The following is a 20,446-nucleotide window of genomic DNA, read 5'->3' as shown; positions in this document are numbered from 1 at the left end:
AGTAGTGCGCCGGCGTGCGTCCCTCCCAGGGCTGCCACCGCGCATGGGCAGACGCGGCCGGGAGCGTCGAACCCGCGCCGGATACGCCTGCGCAGAAGCGAGTCGCACAGGGGCGGCCGGAGCGGTTCTCTCGCAGGCGGCGCCATTTTGTGCTGAAAGCCGAGGTAAACCCGGCCGGGTTCTCTGTGAAGTAGTCGGTGGAGCCAGGGTCCCTGGAATGGCGGAGTCTCTGTCCGGCTTAGGCGATTCTGGTGCGGCGGGCGCAGCGGCTCTGAGCTCCGCCTCGTCGGAGACCGGGACGCGGCGCCTCACCGACCTTAGGGTGATCGATCTGCGGGCGGAGCTGAAAAAACGGAACCTGGATTCGAGCGGCAACAAGAGCGCTTTGATGGAACGGCTTAGAAAGGTAGAGCTGGGACCCTGGGGTGTGTGGGAGGTGGCCCGGGGAACCCCGGCGGCCGCTTCGGGGGGCCTCCTGGCCTCGGGGTCCGTTTGCGGCCTGCCCCGGGCCTGTCCCCGCTTCTCTGAGGCCCGAGCGAGATCGCCGACCCCGGCGGGCCCAAGTTCAAAGCCCAGCGCTGCATCGGAGCGAGAACAAGAAAATCTCGACGCGAACGGGGGAAGTTCGAGGTGGCGGGTGACATGGGCCGAGGGCTTGTGTTATCCGCGTCAGTCCCTGCTTTTTAGGGTTTCCTTTGGCTGCTTTTATCCCAGTGTCTAAAAGTGGACGCGGAACCTGAAATCCTCGCTCCGCCCGGGTAGTCAGGGGACTCGGCCAAGGTCACTCGGCCGGGGAGGGGAGGTCTAGATTTGAACCCAGGCCGGGCGATTTTCTGAGCGTGTGCTGGTTGCGGGGCCTCCTCTGGAGCTAGAGATGCTGCCTAATCCGTTAGGGCCTAGAAGCCGAGAATAGGGGGGTACTTTACGAAGTAACCGTATTAAAAGGGTATTTTATTGGGAGCGGGGTTGGGGGGAATGGCTTAGGGATTTGCCAGCACGGGCTCGGGGGCTCAGCCTGGCAGGGAAAGTGCTGTTTGTAATAAAGACTAGAAATGAAACCTACAGTTAGACTTCAGAACCTAAGGACTCTGCCAGTCTCCGTGACTCGATCTTGAGCGTGGAAGACATTTTAACCCTCTCTAGGCCTGTTTCTCCTTGTGTCCAAAAGAAAGAATTCTTTCGCGTTCGGCTTAAGTAAGATGGCATGAAATGGGCTTGGCGCGCTGCCTGATACATGTGAACGCTTGAGGGGCAATCGCTGCCACAATTGACTGTTCTCTCTGTATCACTGTTTGGTGGGGGTGGTTTAGTCGGTAAATCGTGTCCGACTCTTGCGATCCCATGGACTGTGCCCGCCAAGCTCTTATGTCCATGGGATTCTCCAGGCAAGAATATTGGAGTGGGTTGCCATTTCCTTCTCCAGGGGATCTTCCCTACCTAGGAATGGAACCTGGGACTCCTGCATTGCAGGCACATGATTTAACAACTGAGCTATGAGGAAAGCCCTAAACTCTTATAACAACCGGAGGTACCACTGTTTGGTATTTGCAAACTGGGGATTCTGACGCCTTCTTGCCAGGTAGGATTCTGAGGGATGCGTTTGAAAAGTAGGGAGTTAAGAATTTGTGCTCTTCCGCTTGCCTTGTGCTGTCTGATTCTGGTGAATTCTTTGTTTCACCGTCTCTCAACTCTTGTTCCAGGACTTCTCCTCTGTGATCTCTAAGCCTTGTCACCTATCCTCCCCCCACCTTACTTCCCCAAGCAGTACAGTTTGTGACTCATTCCACCCTCTCTTGCCTCACAAACAGAGGATCCGGGTTTTATTCATTAATTTCTGTTTAGAGGAAGTGAGGGTAATTTTCTATTATCCGGTTGAGGAAGTTCAGGCTTGAGAGTGATGAGTTGTTATTGCCCCGAGTCAGTGGGGCATTTGTAACTCTAGTGTATATTTCTTTAACTATGGATACTGACTCCCGTCTAAGACGACAGGGCAGGCAGTTCACCACTGAAGTGTTTACCTGGAGAGTATGCAAGGAGGGGATGGTTGGCACCCAGGGACCTGTGATCCGTGTTACTAGCTTCAGGGCCTCCTGTCAACAAAGCCAAATTGGAGGGCTTTAGCCATTATTCCCCCAGATAATCCACAGGCCTTTGATGTTGATAGAGCATTGAACCTCCCTGTCAGGTTGGTGGTTGACGCTCGTATGATCTCCACTAGGATCTCTGAGAGGAGAAATCCATCCCTTCTTGCTCTTCTATTAGGAATGTGCTCAAAATACACAAACACCATCAGTGTATACACCCATCTGCCACTCTGCCCGAGCAAGTCTGGAAGTAACTGGAATTCTTCTCTTCTACTTCTGTCACAGAGTGTTTTGTCTCTTTTCTGTTTTATTTATTTTTGTAGAAAAGCAAAACAGGGAAAGGTGGAGACAACAGTCTAATTTGGCAAGGCCTATAACGATGACTCATAGCCTTCGGTCCCTCCCTGGGGACGACCCTGTAAACACTACACGTAGAGACCATCTGAGAGGCAGACTGGTCCACTTTCTGTCCGAGGTAGTTGTTTTCTGCTGCTGGTGGTCCGGAATCTTTTGTCTCCAGGCAGAGGGTAAGGCACTTTCTGTTTGAGCCCTTCTTCATGCCAGGGCATAACTCCAAATCTTTCTTCTGGCTCTGGCTTCAGAGAAGAGGTTTTCTTTGTTCCTGGTACAGGTTAGTTGTGGAGCCCCCAAGCTACATTCTGAACTTAGACTTTACCAAGCTAGAATACTCCTGAGAATCTTTGAGACTTCTGAAACTACTTACAAACAAAACAGCATTTGAAACTGATTTAAAAATAGAACATGGGTTCCCAAGACTATTCAGAAAAGGTTTCCAAAAGTTAAAATCTGAGGCCTGGTGTCTGGGGATATCAGCATTGACAGGCTCAGTACATCTTCTTTTGTTTGTTTGTTTTGTGGGGGTTGGGGGTTTTTTGTTTCTTTTCCTCCTGAGTGCCTCCTTAGTGGCCTTCACGGTGCTGAGCGAGCCTGGGAGCTGCTTAACTGAGCAACACAGTCTTGGGATGGGAGGCGGCACTCACTCAAAAATCCTTAGGGTTCTGTGTCCAATGAAGCAGGTCCCCTAGTGGTTGAGAGAAAGACCTTAGGAGTCAGATTTGTGAGGGATGAGGTAGTGCAATGTCCCATCCATTGCACATCCCATATTCTGTCCAGATGGTGCTAATTCAGGCGTGGAATTGAGAGGGGATCAGGGAGGGTCTAATAACACATTGCCGAGTGACGTCATAGGTAATTAGTTTGCTTCTCCCTTTCTGAGTTCTTTTGGACCCAGGATTAGGATTTGTCAGATTGTGGTGATAATATTAAAAATAAGTCAGATGTCTGATAAGTGCTTGCTTTATGTGACTAACAAGAATTTTCATGACAGCTTTCCAGGGTAAGAACTTTAATTAGTCCCTCATGCCCGAGTGAAAAACAAACTCGGAACAATTAAGTAAGCCTGCCTGAGGCCAGGCAGCCAAAGTACGGTAGAATCGGTCTGCCTCTGGGGCCCTTGCTGCAACAGAAAGATGGAATGAATAGGTGGGGAGAGACCCTTTCCAGATCAGCCCCTGAAGCTTCTGTGGAAGTCAAGTCTGTGTGCTGCCTTTTTGGGTGAACTTTTCTTTTCCCTTCCCTTTAGGCAATTGAAGATGAGGGAGGTAATCCTGATGAAATTGAAATTACCTCTGAAGGAAATAAGAAGACATCAAAGAGATCCAGCAAAGGTATGGAGGGTGATGCTAGGAACTTCTTTCAATCTGGCTTCCTCTGCTAATGTGCCTGTGGACTGCCCTGTGAATCTTTGATGTACCTTGAATGAAGGTGTTTCCATGGGATTTGGGAAGTCTCAGCATGGAAGAGGTACTGACACCTTTACTTATTTTTTTCTGTAGGTTTCTCGGCAGCTGTTGCTTATCCAGAGTCTTAACCTTCTTGAGGTAGAGAGTGTTTAGGATTACTTGAGTCTCAGACCTATTGCTCTGACTTGTGGAAAATAACTTGCCTTTTAAATACCGCCTGGCCAAAACAGAGTTGTCACTTTTACAGATGCTGCTTTCGAAACTGCCTACCGCATGAAAGCCAGATTCCACATGGCATTAATGACCCTCACCATTGCCCCAGATGGTCCCTTCCCGCTTCCGCCCCACCACCTTTCCTCTATTACATCCACCTGCAATCAGGTCCCAGACGTGTGGTTTACTCCACCCACTCCTCTTCCCCATCTGTCTGCATTTGAGTCCTAGTTCATCAAGAGGCAACTTCTGATCTCACCAGTAGCAAGTCTTCTCTCCTTAGGTCCTCTGCACTGCCCTGGCCTGAGTTTCAATGCTGACATCATCCTGCCTTGTGTCCTTATTAGGTTGTTGAGGACAGGGTTTGCTTCTTCATTGTCTTCTTTCCTGCTAGTATTTACTCAATAAATTGAGTTCCTAATTGAATTCAGTGACATTCAACTATGGTTTAAGAAAGAATCAGCTAAAACCGGCCAGTTGGGCCATCCTGAAAGTTCTCTGGGTAATTGAAAGTTTTATTGCTCAGGCCCCGAAATGAAATATTTTTACCTGGCCAGTGGTGAAGACCTAGGTGTGAAATGTCTGAGAGGCAGGCACCAATATGGACCACGCTTTGGTATATTAGTTCTGGGAGAATAGCAGTCAGTGTCATCACTTGGATGATGTCACTTGTGTGGCCCACGGTTTGTTGTACATTTTGACTTTGCCTAAGTCGATGTTTTTGCCAGGGCAGAGTACTGAAAAATCAGAGAAAAACGTTTATTGGGGCGGGCAGGCAGAGGATATAGCCTGTGGAGTTTGTTTTTGTTTTTAAGAAAAAGAAATCCTTGTGTTAGGGTTTTTAGGAACATAAATGTGCATTAAATAAAGGAGACGATCCATTATTAAAAGTAGGCATGTTTTCCCAGACTTTTCTGTGTGTCTACCGTTACCTAAAAACAAATGCGGAAAGATGTAACCAGAAACCCAGTGTGGTTTTATCTTTCCATTAAAAAAAAAATCCATACTACACACAACATCCTTTAATTTACTTTTTTCAATAATGCAGAAAATAAAAAGACCTCATTCTTTTAATGGCTTAAGTATTCGTCCTTTGTATTACAGTTGAGCTCCTCAGTTTTATCACTAGACTATTTGTTCCGGTTTTCAGCATGTCCATGTGCCAGTTACCTCTGCTGAAGCAATATGTTTTTGTTAACTGAGAGAAGTAGAATTCTGGTGTCAAAAGATATGTACATTTATTTTTAAAATAGTTATTAGCAAGTGGCTTTCCAACAGGCTCTACTGGTTAATAACTAGCAACATGGGCAGGTACTTGGTACTTTAAATTCTTGCTTAATGCTAAATATTATTTTCTTTGTATCTGTCTGAATTTCTCCACAGGTAAAGTGTCCATTTACATTTCTTCACAGATTAGAAAATTTCTGATAATTGGCCATCTGTATTTTCTCAATTGTCTCTTCATGCCCTTTGCTCATTTTGATGCTTGTCTCACTTTTGAGAGTGCTCTCTCTGTAAAATGTCGATTGTTTTTTTCCCCAGTCTTTCATTTGACTTAACTAGTTTGTTTTGACTTAACTAATTTGTGATGTTTTTGTCTTTCAAGTTTTAATCTTTAATACAGGCAATGCCATTAACCTGTTTTATTTGGGTTTAGATTTTATGTTGTATTTTAAAAAGCAGTTCTTTGCTTTAAAATTACTTTTTTAAGAAATGTGCACTGCAGAGTAGTATTTAATAGTTTTATTTTGAGTTCATTTGGAATTTATTTTTGTATATGATGTTAAATAGTGATTAGAATAATGGGATTTTTAAAATATTTATTACTTATTTATTTGGATGTACCAGGTCTTTATTGCAGCATGTGGGATCTAGTTCCCTGAACAGGGATCGAACCTGGTTCCCCTACATTGAGAGTGTGGAGTCTTAGCCACTGGACCACCAGGGAAGTCCCAGTGTGATACATTTCTGCTAAATTCCTGGTGCTCTTGCCCAGTCATAATCCCTGCTTGTCCCTCAGGCGGGGAGCGGCGGGGGGGGGGAGAATAGTTACTTTGACCGTAGATGATTAGTTTTGCCTGTTCTGAAACTTCACGGGAAGTAGAACCATTCAAAGCAAAAAAACTGGGCGTGAGTTTCTGCACTGTGTGGCTTCTGGAATCTTAGTTCTCTGACCAGGGATTGAGCCTAGGCCCTAGCTTACAGAGTCCTAACCACTGGACTGCCAGGAATTCCCAATACAAACTCTTTTCTGTCTGGTTTCTTAGATGCTTGCAGTCATTCTTATTCTGAAGTTTTACAGTACTTTTTCATATTCAAGAGGACTACTTTATAAGTTCTCTTGAATTATTTTACAACTGCCTTATTAAATTTTATTAAGATTTTTACTGAAAATAAGAGTTTTTTCTTCTGTTCAGTTTGAACAAACTCAAAATACTTTGAAATCTTATGGTTTTAATCAGAATCCTAGAAAGCTTCCAAACTAGTTTTACACCAAAACTTTGTTTAATAGATCACTTAAAGTAATTTAACTAGAAAAGCAAAGCAATGGCACCCCACTCCAGTACTCTTGCCTGGAAAATCCCATGGACAGAGGAGCCTGGTGGGCTGCAGTCCATGGGGTTGCTAAGAGTCGGACATGACTGAGTGACTTCACTTTCACTTTTCACTTTCCTGCATTGGAGAAGGAAATGGCAGCCCACTCCAGTGTTCTTGCCTGGAGAATCCCAGGGAAAGGGGAGCCTGGTGGGCTGCCGTCTCTGGGGTCGCACAGAGTCGGACACGACTGAAGCGAGTTAGCAGTAGCAGCAGCATGTTTTTAAGCAATCAAATACATTTTAATAATTGGCAAAATTTTGACTAGATGCTTCACAAGAGAATATAAGTAAATGGCCAGTGACCACATCAAAAATTGTTACGTTTAGCTATCAAGGAAATGAAAATTAAAATGATGAGAAATACTAGAAAACAACTATTAAAATGGCAAAGACATAGAAAAACAAACTTCCCATACACTGCTGTGGAGTATATAAAATGATACAATTATTTTGGGAGAAAAATTGGCACATAAAAGTTTTTAAAAATTCAACTGAAATATTAATACATCCCAAATTATTCCGTTCCTATGTCTTTAGCCAAGATAAATGAAAGCATGGATCCATAAAAACTTTGAATATGAATGTACAGTGTATCTTTTTTTGGGAGACATAATTTCATGCTTAGAAAAGATACAAGAAAAATACAAGACATTTTCATATATTCTCACCCAGATTCCCGAAATGCTATCATTTTAATACATTTGTTTTATCCTTTTCTTTCTCGAGAGAGGGAGGGGAGGGGAGGAGGGAGAAAGAAAAGGATAAAACAAATGTAATACATATATATTTTTCCCTTTTCCCCTGAACTGTTTCAGAATAAGTTGCAAGTATGTGCCTCTTTGCTCCTACATACTACAGTATTTTCTAAAAGCAAGGATATTACATAACTATGTACGTAGTTACCAAAATCAAGAAATTAGTATTGGAATAATGCTGTTATCTAAGCTTAGACCTTATTTAATCATTTATTCCAGTAATGTTTCATAACTCAGAAGAAAGAAATTCTAGGGTCTTTTGCCTTCAGTTGTCATGGCACATCTTTTTGCTCTCCTTTAATTTACAACAGTTCCCAAGCCTTTGTTTGTATTTGTGACATTAGCATTCTCTGAAGAGCACAGGCCACTTATTTTGAAGCCTGTTTTTCAGTTTGGGTTTATTGGGGGGTATTTCTGGTGGTGTTTTTCCTCCCCTCATGATTAGGTTCAAATCACACACTTTTGTCAGAAATACCACTGGAAGTGTTATTTTTCCTCTGTTGTTATGTGTCCTCCTTAGAGGCACATCCTGACAATTTGGGCAGGTAACTCGAGGTGGTGTTGGTTGGATGTTTCTCCACAGGAGAGTTTGAAATTGTATCTATGGGGAGGATACTCAGAGACTTAAAAATACCACCTTTCACCCTCCACTAGTGTCAGCATTCCACTGAGTTGTCCAGTGGTGATTTTCTAAATTCATCATTCCATCTCTAGTGCTGGATTTCTGCCATAAGAGGTAGTAACTTGCACTTCTCCCCCACTTATCAGTGTGAATTTAGAGATTCCTATTCAGTAGGTGATAAGCCTTTGTGATTATTATTTATTTTGATGTTCAAATTCTGGCTGTGAGACTCCTGCAAGCTGGCCCCAGTATCTTCTTAACATGTTTACATCGCTCTTTGAACACTTTGTGGCACAAAAGGGTGCTCAGCGTCTTGTTTGCTTTCCCTGCCCTGCACTGGGAATCAACCATCTCTTCCAGATGCCCTTCTTCGTTTTTGCAGAGTGCTAGTGTACTCTTTGCTGAAGTGAAAGTTGCTCAGTCGTGTTCAGCTCTTTGCAGTCCCATGGACTGTAGCCTGCCAGGCTCCTCCGTCCATGGAATTCTCCAGGCCAGAATACTTGTCTGGGTGGCTGTTCCCTTCTCCAGGGATCTTCCCAACCCAGGGATGGAACCCAAGTCTTCTGTGTTGCAGGCTGATTCTTTACCATCTGAGCCACCAGGGAATTCCATAGAAGAGAGTGGGTTGCCATGGCCCTCCTCCAGGGGATCTTCCCAACCCTGGGCTTGAACCCAGGTCTCCCACATTGCAGGCAGATTCTTTACTGACTGAGCCACCAGGGAACCCCAAGACTACTGGATTGGGTAACGTATCCCTTCTCCAGGGGATCTTCCCATCCCAGGAAATGAACTGGGGTCTCCTGAATTGCAGGCGAATTCTTTACCATGGAAGTCCTACTCTTTGCTGCTCCTACTGCTAAGTCGCTTCAGTTGTGTCCGATGCTGTTCCACCCCATAGACGGGAGCCCACCAGGCTCCCCCGTCCCTGGGATTCTCCAGGCAAGAACACTGGAGTGGGTTGCCATGTCCTTCTCCAATGAGTGAAAGTGAAGTTGCTCAGTCGTGTCCGACTCCTAGCAACCCCCTGGACTGCAGCCCACCAGGCCCCTCCGTCCATGGGATTTTCCAGGCAAGAGTACTGGAGTGGGGTGCTGTTGCATTGACTTTGCTGCAGGTGTCAAATTCTTGGCCACTGCTGGGTCTCTAAGGTCCTTTAGTCTTCATGTACCTCATGAAATTAAATACTAGTGAAGCAATCCAAAATGAGCCAATGACAGCTTAAGAAATGTTGGGGAGTGGGAATGGCTAATATGAACAGTGCACTTGCAAAACTTGCTAACTGGTTTTAATTGTCTGCTTTGTTTTTGATGTGCCAATGAAACATCGTTTTCAAGTCAAAGACTTAAGGTATTGCCAGAGGACATTAAAAATAGATACCGTATTTTCAAGTAATAGGTAAAGCTACAAGGAAATATTTAAGTAGTGTAACATAACTAATTTTGAGAAAGTTTTCCTAGATATGATGACTTGATAGCATAAGGTTCTCAATTCCCCTCAAAGTAACCTAAAAGACCTTTGAGATTTGTCTGTTCTAATATTCATCAAAAAGAAAATACAGAAGAATAACTCAAATTGAAAAACTGTTGCATTCTTGCTCTCATTTTAATGGTAGAATATTAAGATTTTCTTAATGAAAGATACCATAAATAGATATAATTGGGAGAAAATGTTACAGCATATAAACATCCAGAAAGCATTCAATATTCCTACAAATTAATAAGAAAATAGCCAATTGAGTTCAGAAAAGAGACCTCCCGGGTGGCTCAGACGGTAATGAATCTGCCTGCAATGCAGGAGACCTGGGTTCAATCCCTGGGTCAGGAAGATCCCTGGAGAAGGAAATGGCAACCCACTCCAGTATTCTTTGCTGGGAAATCCCATGGACAGAGGAGCCTGGCAGTCTACAGTCCACGAGGTCACAACAGTCAGACACAACTAAGCAACTAACACTTCCCCTTCATTTTCATGAATAGACAGGTCACAGATAAAAGAAAAAACAAACAAGGCCTATATACAAAAAAGAAAAATTCTTGAAGGAAAGCAAATAAAAATAATAATGACTATCATTTTTGCCAATTACACTGGTAAATAGGTACATAATTCTCAATATTCCACATTGACAAGGGTGTAAGGAAGTGAGTAGTTATTGGAGATGGTAAATTAATAAAGCTGCTTTCTGGACAGGGGTGACCAAACTGTGAAACTAACCGTGGAGGTGAGTCAACGTATAGGGCAAGACAATTTTCCAAGGCCTTTATTAACAGAAGCAAGTTACAGAATATGTATATATACACAGTGTGATTCCTTTACATAACAAGTTCATTTCCATTTGAATGGTATTTGTGTAAATCCACAAGATGTTTTCAAGGGCCACCAAGCTGACAACAATGGTTACCTCTTAGAAGTGCAACGGGGAGAAAGGAAAAGAACTTTTTACATGAAATACATGAAAAAGAACTTTTTCATGTATTTATGAGGGTGGATCTTTTACTGCTGCTGCTGCTAAGTCACTTCAATCGTGTCTGACTCTGTGCAACCCCATAGACTGCAGCTTTCCAGGCTCCTCCGTCCATGGAATTTTCCAGGCAAGAGGACTGGAGTGGGGTGCCATTGCCTTCTCTGGATCTTTTACTAGTAAAGTGAAATTTACTATGAAGTGGTGAGAATCTTTTAATCAGTATACTTGTGTGAATGTATTTGTGTAATCAGATTTTTTAAAATACCTGCCCACATGCAGCCAGCCACACTGGGGCCTGGGGGAGTTCCAGCAGGAGTCTGCAGAGAGGTCTAACAGTTGAATTGGACATTCTCCCTGAAGTAGAAGCTTAATGGGGGAAAGTTACAGAGACAAGAACTGTGAGGCTGCATGGGCCTGTGGTTTGGAGATTGCGAATGTGGGAGGCGTTTTTACTCTTTGGAGGAAGAATTTGAGGGGTGCCTTTTCTCTTAGTAGTACCAAAAACAGTTGCTTTAGTTTTTGCCACAGTGGTAATTCTCATTCACATTAATTTTGGATTCATTGAGACACATTGTTTTTCATCTGTGGAAAGCAGGGTATCTTTGCCAAATAGTGGTTGTTGGTTAGCATCCCGATGGGGGTGTGCTTTCCATAGTGAAGACTGGATGTTCTTAGGACTGCACATCCTCTTGACATTGCTTGTTAGGGCATTTCTTACCTGGGACAATTCTCCCCTGGGAGGGCTTCAGGCTGCATTGTACCTGTGTGTACTAGTTGAAGTGAGATCTGGATCTGCCTGATGAAAACCTGCTGCCTGCCTTGTGAAAGGGAGAAAGACAGTAGAAAGGGTGGCAAGTTTCTAGTAGTCTACTTAGATTTTTCCTACTAACTCAATGGAATTGGGCAAAAGCCAATGTGCATATTCTAGAACGGTACAAGTCTGTGGAAGTGTTGCTGGTATATCTTCCTAGCATATTTATAAAGACCACTAGGTTGAGTTCCAGACATTTCTGAAGCTTGAGGCATGTTTTGCCATAGGATACTGAGGTTCCCAGCCAACTACCAAGGCTATTTGCAATTAAAATATTTCTGGGGGGGGGGGAAATTCAGAAAACATGAGTGAAGTTAGAATATGGAAAAATCAAGTAACACGTGGTATAAGAAAATTCTAAAGTCTGAATTATGGTACAAATGATTGTTGTTAATCGTTAAGTCATCCTGACTCTTTGCAACCCCATAGAATGCACCAAGTCAGGCTTCCTTGTCCTTCACTATCTCCCAGAGTTTGCTGAAGTCCATGTCCAGTGAGTCAGTGATGCTGTCTAACGATCTCATGCTCTGCCACCCTCTTCTCCTTTTACCCTCAATCTTTACCAGCTTTTCCAATGAGTTGGCTCTTCACATCAGGTAGCCAAGGTATTGGAGCTTTAGCATCAGTCCTTCCAGTGACTATTCAGGCTTGATTCCCTTTAGGATTGACTGGTTTGATCTCCTTGCAGTCCAAGGACATCTCAAGAGTCTTCTTCAGCACCACAGTTCAAAAGCATCATTTTTTCGGCCCTCAGTCTGCTTTATGGTGCAACTCTCAGTTCTGTACATGACTACTGGAAAAACCATAGCTTTTACTAATTGGACCTTCGTGTGCAAAGTGATGTCTTACTAGATAAACACTTAGTACCTAAGAAATTCATCTTTAATTTGGAGAAAAATGGTGCTTCCCAGGTGGCTCAGTGGTAAAGAATCCACTTGCCAATAGACACAGACATAGAGGGTAAAGGAGAAGAGGAAAACAGTGAGATGAAGGGAGAGAGTAGCATGGAAGCATACACACTAATGTATGTAAATAGATTGCCACTGCGAATTTGCTGTATGACTCAAGGAACTCAAACTGAGGCTCTGTAATAACCTAGACGGGAGGGGACATATGTACACCTGTGGTTAATTCATGTTAATGTATGATAGAAATCAAACCAAAATTGTAAAGCAATCATCAGTCAATTAAAAATAAATATTAAAAAAAAAAAAAGAATCCACCTGCCAGTGCAGGAAATGCGGGTTCAGTCTCAGTTGGGAAGATCCCCTGAAGTAGGAAATGGCAACCCACTCAAGTATCCTTCCCTGAAGATCACATGGATAGAGAGGCTTGGTGGCCTCAGTCCATAGTGTCGCACACGACTGTGCACATACTCACACAAACCATATAATGCTATGAAAGAATATAGAAAGCTATTCACAAGGTAGTAAGTGAAAGGATTGTAAAATGGCAGCACAGTTTTTAAAAGGAGAGTATTTGTATGTTCGTAGCACAGTATGGAAGGATATCCCTGGCCCACTGTATGATAGCTCCAGGACTAACTTTTAGATGGTAAAATTCTGAAAGGCATTTACTTTCTTTTTGCTTTTCTGTGTTTTCCTTTTATGTGGTTGTCTCTGGGTAAAGATGTTCCACATTCCTTAACCAAAAAGCAGCAAATATGATCTTTTTTGATTGTTTTGGTTTGTATGCCTTTTTGTTAGTTTGGGTTTTGTTTGGTTTTTGTAATGCCAGGCTTGTGGGATCTTAGTTCACCTACCAAGTTTTGAACCTGAAACATCTGTAGTAAAACACAGATGCTAACGACTGGAGTTGCAGGGAATTCCCCACAGCAGCACATTTGTATGTGATACTCTTCTCCCCATAACCAAAGCCACTTAACATGACGGGCAGGCCTGGAAAAGGTGTGGTTGCTTCCACCTTATTAAGAATCCATTTCTAGTGCCTCGTACTTGCACAGCTAGTTAATAAAAACAGAACCACTTCTACTAGGGGTCATAGGTAACTCCCTTATCCAGATTGGATATAACTATTCCTGGATTACTGTGTTCTTAAACGGAGAAGTCCCACAGGTGTTTTAGGTTGTCTTTCTGTAGTGCTTAGGGTGTATAAAAGTGAAAGTTGTCACTTCTGAAAAATACATATGTCTGATCTCACACTATAAATTATTCCTCCAGGGCGCAAACCAGAAGAAGAGGGTGTGGAAGATAATGGGCTAGAGGAAAATTCTGGGGATGGACAGGTATGTGAACCTCGTCAGTGATCAGCTCCGTACACGGACCAGGGCTTGTCATCTGATGCTTGTATTTTTCTTTGTCACAGGAGGATGTTGAGACCAGTTTGGAGAACTTACAGGACATCGACATGATGGATATCAGTGTGTTGGATGAAGCAGAGATTGATAACGGGAGTGTTGCAGACTGTGTGGAAGATGATGATGCTGAAAACCTCCAGGAGTCCCTGTCTGACAGTAGAGAGCTTGTGGAGGGGGAGATGAAAGAGCTTCCAGAGCAGCTTCAAGAACATGCTGTAGGTACCTCGGCAGGGTCTCTAGGATGTACCCTAAATGTAAAAATTCCTCAAACAGCGTAACAGATAGTAACTAAATTTGGAATTATGTTCTTTTAATGCCATTTCAGTACAATGTTTGGCTGATCCATTCACATCACAGATGAGTCTGAAAAGGCACACTTTGCTTCATTGAAAAATGGTGTCTTGTGAGGAATAATTGTATCCGCTCTCCATTTGAATAGTGCGGCATTAAGCATCTTGAGGACACTATTCTAGCCTTCTTGTTATAGGAGATTACTCTGTGATGTAATAGCTGTGATGTCTGAAATACCAAAACAGGTGGAAAGTTGGTCTTTTGCTGTCATTCGATTGGTACCCCGCCTAGTCAGTCTTCGAATACTGTGGCCTTGTTTTTAAAGCCTTAGCTTTAATTGTGTTAGGATGAAATCCAGGGCACAATACAATTATGGTGAGTATTAGTTACTGAATTCTGTCTGCCAGACATTAGGCATTAGTTTTTTCATCCTGTTAACCACAGATATATAGATGCTATTATGCCCATTTTTCAGTTGGGAAAGTAGGAGGGTAAAAAGGTACAGGGTAAATATCTCCAGGCAGTAGCTCATGAGAATAAGAATGAAAGCCAAGGTAATTCCAGATTCTATGCACTTAACTCATACCCTGCGTTTTCTCGTGCCATTAATTCAGTGGATTGTTATTTCCAAAAGGATGAATGTTTCTCAGACAGAAAAGGCGATTAAAAAATAGAAGCCGTGAGACATCTTTGAAGGCATTTCTGTTATTGGTATTGGAAATTTTATTCTCCGTTTATTTTACAGGTAGAGGATAAAGAAAGTATAAACAATTTAGATACTTCATCATCTGACTTCACTATATTACAGGTAAATTGTTGTATGGCTCAATATTTTTAAAATGAAAGGTTAGACTACAGTTTCTGGAATCCACTTCTGATACAGTCCCCACTAAAAGTCACTGCAAGGTCTGTTTCCTTTTTTGGCCTCCTAGAGGGAGTTTTGCTTTCAACTTTCCTGAGTAGAATGTGCCTGTTGAGAATTGCTCATTGTTTCGGCTCGGGACTTTTGGGGGGCTCTTGTTAGTTTGATCAGTAACAGGTCAAACCATGGAGGTCTGTCCCGGAGGACCTCCTCTGCAGCAGAAGTACTCCTAGGTGAGACATGAGACTGCAAGGGCAGCACCCCCTCCCCAGGACAGAAGAATGGGGCTCGGACAACAGTGCAGGAGGGTGCGGTGGAGTGGCCAGAGCACTGACGTCATAGCTGGGAAAGATGGGTTCTGATTTTCCCTTTGGGAAGTTTGTCCTCAAAAAGTACAGAGTTCTGTTGATGATTGTAGCATCTTGGCTATTACACACAGGTTAAACTACCACCTGTGTTAAAAGTTAAATAACAAATAAGATGTGGGTAAACTTTTAAGTATAGTTTGCACTAATATGGATCTTAAGTTTCCTTTTACTTTTTCTGTCAGCCGATGTTGGTTTAAACGGTTGAAATAAACCTGAGTATCTGATTTTCAGAACGTTTTTGAGGAAATGAAGAAAAGGCTTATGCCAGTCCTTGTTTTTTTACTGTTGTAATAATGTAACTTATGCTGATTAATTGGAAACCACCTTTCAGAAACCACCTTCATTTCTCTCTGCCAGACAGGCCGGGTGTGTTACTAGTGAGCCACAAGCCAGCCTCCAGGAGGGTACAGATCGCAAGAAAACTTGGTGAAACTTGGTTCACCATTCAGATTGATGTCTCTCCAGCTGCAGAGACAAAGCCTGTTCCTGACTCAGAAAGGAAAGGAGGAGCAGGCTTATTTTCTTGAGTGTCTCCTCAGGTTTAACAGTCCTGTGTACATTATCTGGTCAGGACAGTATATACAAGCCCCTTTCAGAGACAAATAGGAATGTATATGTTTTTGTCTAGGGAAAGTTAAGAGAGAATCGTTCTGCCTAAAATGATTGTTTCCTTCCGTGTAGAATCTTTAATTCCCAGCATGAAATGGAGAAAAAAACAAACTTGATTACCAGTAAATGAAATTGTTATAAAAGTGACCCGTTTTCTAGGGCTCCCCAGGATGGCAGGTCACTGCCCAGTGGACTGTGCCAGCCATTCATGTGCATGTAACTTACACGCTAAGCACCTGTGGTGTCTCATGCACGAGGAGAGAGGTTGGTTGCAATCCTCCCTGTGTATAAACAGAACGATGCGTGGGCCTGACTGATAAATGGACTCAAGTCACACAGCCATGGCTCAGATCTTAGCTCTGCTGTATGTCCTCGAGCAAGTTTGTGAACCACAGTGTGCCTGACTCCTGATCTTTGAAAAGAAGGATGATACTAATAGAACCAACTTGCTAGGGCTGTGTGATGATTGGTTAATATATGTTTATGTAAAGTGCTTAAATTTCTGCCTGGAACCTAGATTGCTTATCAGAATTGGCTGGAATTCTAGAATGTTGTCCCTTGAACAGAGAGAACACAGGGGCCAGTGACCACATGTTGCAAGTCCCTTCCTTTAGTTGGGCGGGCTCTCTGTGAGCACATAGTCCCTGCAGTAAATGTGTAGGACTTGGCCTGATGTGGGGTGAGGTACAGATGAGCCCATTGCGGAGGAGGTAGGAATGGGGGTAGTAAAATCAAGCACTGATGTTGGTGAGGAGTAACAGTGGTATGACTTGACAACAGCTTCCTGGGAAGGGCTTGAAGGTTGTTGAAGAATTAGATCTGGCTTACTGGATTGTTGATTGGAAGAGATAAGGAAGAAGGTACACGGGATACTGTAGGGACTCGATTGACCAGGTAGGTGGGCATGTGTGTGTTGTGAGTCCACCGTGCACATGTAGAACATGGGTCAAGCCACCCATGCCTTCTTCCCTTTGATCTTTGGAATTTTTGGAAACTAATAGTGCATTAGTGAGAAATGATTATCTGGTATAATGTGTCTGGTATTCTGCTAGACAATAAAAGTATAAAACTAAAGCACAGCTATCCAGGCATTTAAGACAGTTGAAAAAGACAGCCATGTGATAGGTTCCTCACCATTAAAAGTGATAATGTTGCCAGGCGCTGGGAAATGCAGCAAAGCACAGGACTACATTAAACATGGAAACAGTTCCCTGGGTCCGAGGTGGATGAAGTGCGGTACCAACTCCCCTGCAGGCTCTTGCCTGAAACAAGCAGGTTTCTTCGCCTGTTGCATTTGTGAGGTTCCTTGTCTGTGTTTTTAAAAATTCCCTTCTTAGTTGTTATACTTTGGGGTGTAAATAAATTCTGAGTTTCATCCATCTGGCACAATTTTATTTATGTTTTTTGTTGCAGGAAATTGAAGAACCGTCCTTGGAGCCAGGTACTGTTAAATGAAAAACTTAGCAATGGGGTTTGGAATCATTCTAGTTTTCCGCCTTCTCTGTTTGAATTCTTTAATATTAAAGTTATCTTACTATAGTATACATTGTTTTAAAGGTTTACGATCCAAAATATACCAGGATCATAGAGATTGGAAACCCAGCCATATCACCAGATCTGTGAAAGTGGCTGATTTCTCATTTTGTAAAACGTATTGGTGAGATGAGACTATCTCATGCCTTTTTAAATGAACACGGCACTGAAACAGATACAGAGAGAGTTTGGATGCCTCAAAAGATAATACCTCTGTACCCCACAAAACAGATCTTGTGATATTGGGCAGTGTGTTAATTTTGTGGTCTTTTAATTCAGGCAGTGCAGGCAGTGGTAGGGAGATAACATTTTAAAGCATTGAGACATAACTGGATTCCAGAAGAAGGAAAAGTTTCTTCATAAGAATTCCAAACAAATACTATTCACTTTCTGGACTACAAATATCTCAGAGCACCGATGGAAGAGATTCTGGTTTTCATGTCGGACTGTTCTGTTAAAAGAAATTCAAAGAAATTTGGAAATTGAGCTCTGTTCAGTGAATGGTGATACATTGAGTTAAGCAACTTGGACTTTGGAAGCTAAATTTGGAAGAGTCATATATACACGCCGACAGAATGAAGACTGTCAAGAATCAGCCAGAAGGTGTTGGGGGTTAAATAAGTCTCTGGGATGCATTCATTTCTCTTCCATGTAGCATAGAGGCTTACTCTATAGTCGGTCGGAGTGCAGGTAGTGTAACCAGTGTTGAGTGTGTGTACCCGCGGGTTTTCCAATCTCTGTGTAGCTAGCAGTTCTCTTCGTGTTAGTGTGGCCGCCGTGCCAGTTCCGCATTTGTGATTGCTTTATTTCCCTGGTAATTAAACCTTGTGCCATTCTATTCCTGTTAAATCCGTAGAAAATGAGAAAATACTCGACATTTTGGGGGAAACTTGTAAATCTGAGCCAGTAAAAGAAGAAGGTTCCGAGCTGGAGCAGCCATTTGCACAGGAAACAAGTAGCGTGGGGCCAGACAGAAAACTTGCGGAGGAAGAGGACCTTTTTGACAGCGCCCATCCGGAGGAGGGTGATTTAGATTTGGCCAACGAGTCAACAGCACACGCTCAGTCGAGCAAGGCAGACACCCTGTTAGCGGTAGTGAAAAGGGAGCCCGTGGAGCAGACAGGCGATGACGAGAGGACGGACTGTGAGCCTGTAGGGCTAGAGAAGCCAATTGAGCAGAGTAGTAAAGCCTCAGAGCACACGGAAGCCTGTAGCGAGGAGGCCGCGGAAGCGCCCCCGGAAGCCTCAAGCCCGGACCCCGGGGATAGCAAAGAAGACGTGAAGAAGTTTGCTTTTGAAGCTTGTAATGAAGTCCCTCCGGCTCCTAAAGAGTCCTCAGCCAGTGAGGGCGCTGATCAGAAAATGAGGTTTGTTTTTTCTCAGTTTTAGACCAGACGCTATCTCCTTTTCATTGGTCGTTTAATGACACACATGAGCTGTTTTTCTGCAATTGGCCAGCCAGACTGATGCAATTGTAGTTTACCTCTAAAGAATGTTTGATTTCTCTTTGTGTATTTTAAGCTGATTACATAATCTTTTTTTCTTTTCTCAACCTATCATGGTTGTTTTCTCTAATTCTTCCTAATTATCTTTAGCCCAGCAGAATTAATTAACTCCTGTGGGTCTGAAATCTTATGGTTAGGTCAGATTTCCCATACACGTTTGTAGGGGTATCATTTTTTTCAGAACTAAATTTCGGGTAGGTATGCAACCTCAGCACATATTTTATAATTTTGAGTTAGTTTCCTCTCTGCTTCTTCCTTCTGGAGTGACATTGTCTTTTGTCTCTAGTTCTGTCGAAGATGACTCGGATACAAAAAAGCTTTCGAAAGAGGAGAAGGGTAAGTCAGCAGGGTGGCACCCCCGGGAGCGATGGTTCTAGTCGGCTCTAGCCGTCACACACCCATTTACACCTCACAGGCCTGTGAGCCTGTCTCAAAGCCTTTCTCCACTCTGGCCACCTGCTTCCTCACTGTGCGGGTTCTGGGTTGCAGGGCGGAATTGTCACTTCGATTTGATTTGGACACTTACTTGATTTTGCCAGAGTCCTTTGAGCTCCTCCATCCTGACTTTCTCTCTGATTTGTGAACTTCTTGGACACAGTGACACATGCAGATGGAGAAAATGCTTTGAGTTTTCAGATACTGGGGTTTGGTGGGTCCCTGGTGTGGCAGATTTATCGACACCAGAGCCCTTTATTAATTTGCTGATTGAGAAGTAGTTTTGCTGGCTGCTCCAGACTCATCCTTAATCGGTGTTCGAAGAAGGCCAGAAGCTGGGGAGAGGATGTATCTCAGGCTCCACGGTGACAGCTTCTGTCTTACATTCCAAAGTCACCTCACTGGGATGGGTGGTGCCATCTGGTAGCTGATGGCTACCCCAGCCACGGGCCCAGTGGGCCCTGACCAGTCATTAAGGGACATTGCCACTGGTTCTATCCACCCTGTGTGCAGCCCTAGAACTCATGTCAGGACAGCAGGCTGGCCTCCAGCCCCAGCCTTCTCTGTACTGCTGGCCTCTAGAGCAAGCAGGGAGAGTGTCTGGTTGGGAATGATTCTAAGATACATAAGACTCAGGATTTTGTCTGTATCTTGTTTTTGACCGAACTTTCTTTTAAAATAGGTCGTAGCAGTTGTGGAAGGAATTTCTGGGTTAGTGGACTTTCTTCTACCACCAGAGCTACAGATTTGAAGAATCTTTTCAGCAAGTATGGGAAGGTAAGAGCCGACAAAGCTGCTTGTGAGCTCATGTGACATGGCCTCTACGTGTAGATCATTGTCTCCTGCAATGAGGACTTTGACACCGTGTGGTTCTTTGAACTCACAGGTTTGCAGGCCTGTGGCCGGTCCACCCTCACTGAAAGAGATGTGAGGCCAGCGGGAGTTCCCAGAGCCCACATCCACTTTGTATATCTTGTGCTTCCTTGGCTCCAGTCCACCGTATCATTTGATAACTTAATGAGTCCATATCTGGCCTTAAACCTATTGGGGGATTGCTGTTAGGTGGGGAGGACAGGGCAGCCCATTGTTGTGAGTCATAGTGTTTAGAGAAGCGGTAGATATGTGTTGTGAACAAAAGATCTTTCAACTAGACCCCTGTGAGCAGCTGTAGGCCTCAGCTGTGCAGCACAGAGTGGTGTGCCTGGGGCATGTTGCCAGTCCCA

General features: G+C 43.6%; 1 protein-coding gene across 7 annotated transcripts in view; it reads left to right on the top strand.

The window, feature by feature from the left end:
- The window catches only part of SAFB (scaffold attachment factor B), a 60,978-nt gene that overhangs the window by 31,175 nt on the left and 9,357 nt on the right, over positions 1–20,446 (top strand). For 3 of the 7 annotated variants that reach the window (XM_086409881.1, XM_086409880.1, XM_086409879.1), the window contains 8 exons: positions 3,688–3,772; positions 13,484–13,548; positions 13,629–13,839; positions 14,661–14,719; positions 17,164–17,191; positions 18,140–18,650; positions 19,075–19,124; positions 19,906–20,000. In XM_086409881.1, coding sequence (XP_086266007.1) covers positions 3,688–3,772; positions 13,484–13,548; positions 13,629–13,839; positions 14,661–14,719; positions 17,164–17,191; positions 18,140–18,650; positions 19,075–19,124; positions 19,906–20,000 — 1,104 coding nt within the window. Of the gene's footprint in view, positions 1–105; positions 407–3,687; positions 3,773–13,483; positions 13,549–13,628; positions 13,840–14,660; positions 14,720–17,163; positions 17,192–18,139; positions 18,651–19,074; positions 19,125–19,905; positions 20,001–20,446 lie in introns of those variants that run through there. The other 4 variants (XM_086409884.1, XM_086409883.1, XR_015166787.1 and 1 more) reach the window with 2 other exon arrangements.

The sequence above is a fragment of the Bos grunniens genome, chromosome 7 (genome assembly GCF_055505025.1).
Source record: "Bos grunniens cultivar Pamir isolate PY7600 chromosome 7, Bosgru_T2T1.0, whole genome shotgun sequence".
Classification (NCBI taxonomy): Eukaryota; Metazoa; Chordata; class Mammalia; order Artiodactyla; family Bovidae; genus Bos; species Bos grunniens.
Note: the sequence above shows the minus strand (reverse complement) of the source record. Positions and strands in the feature narration are given on the sequence as shown.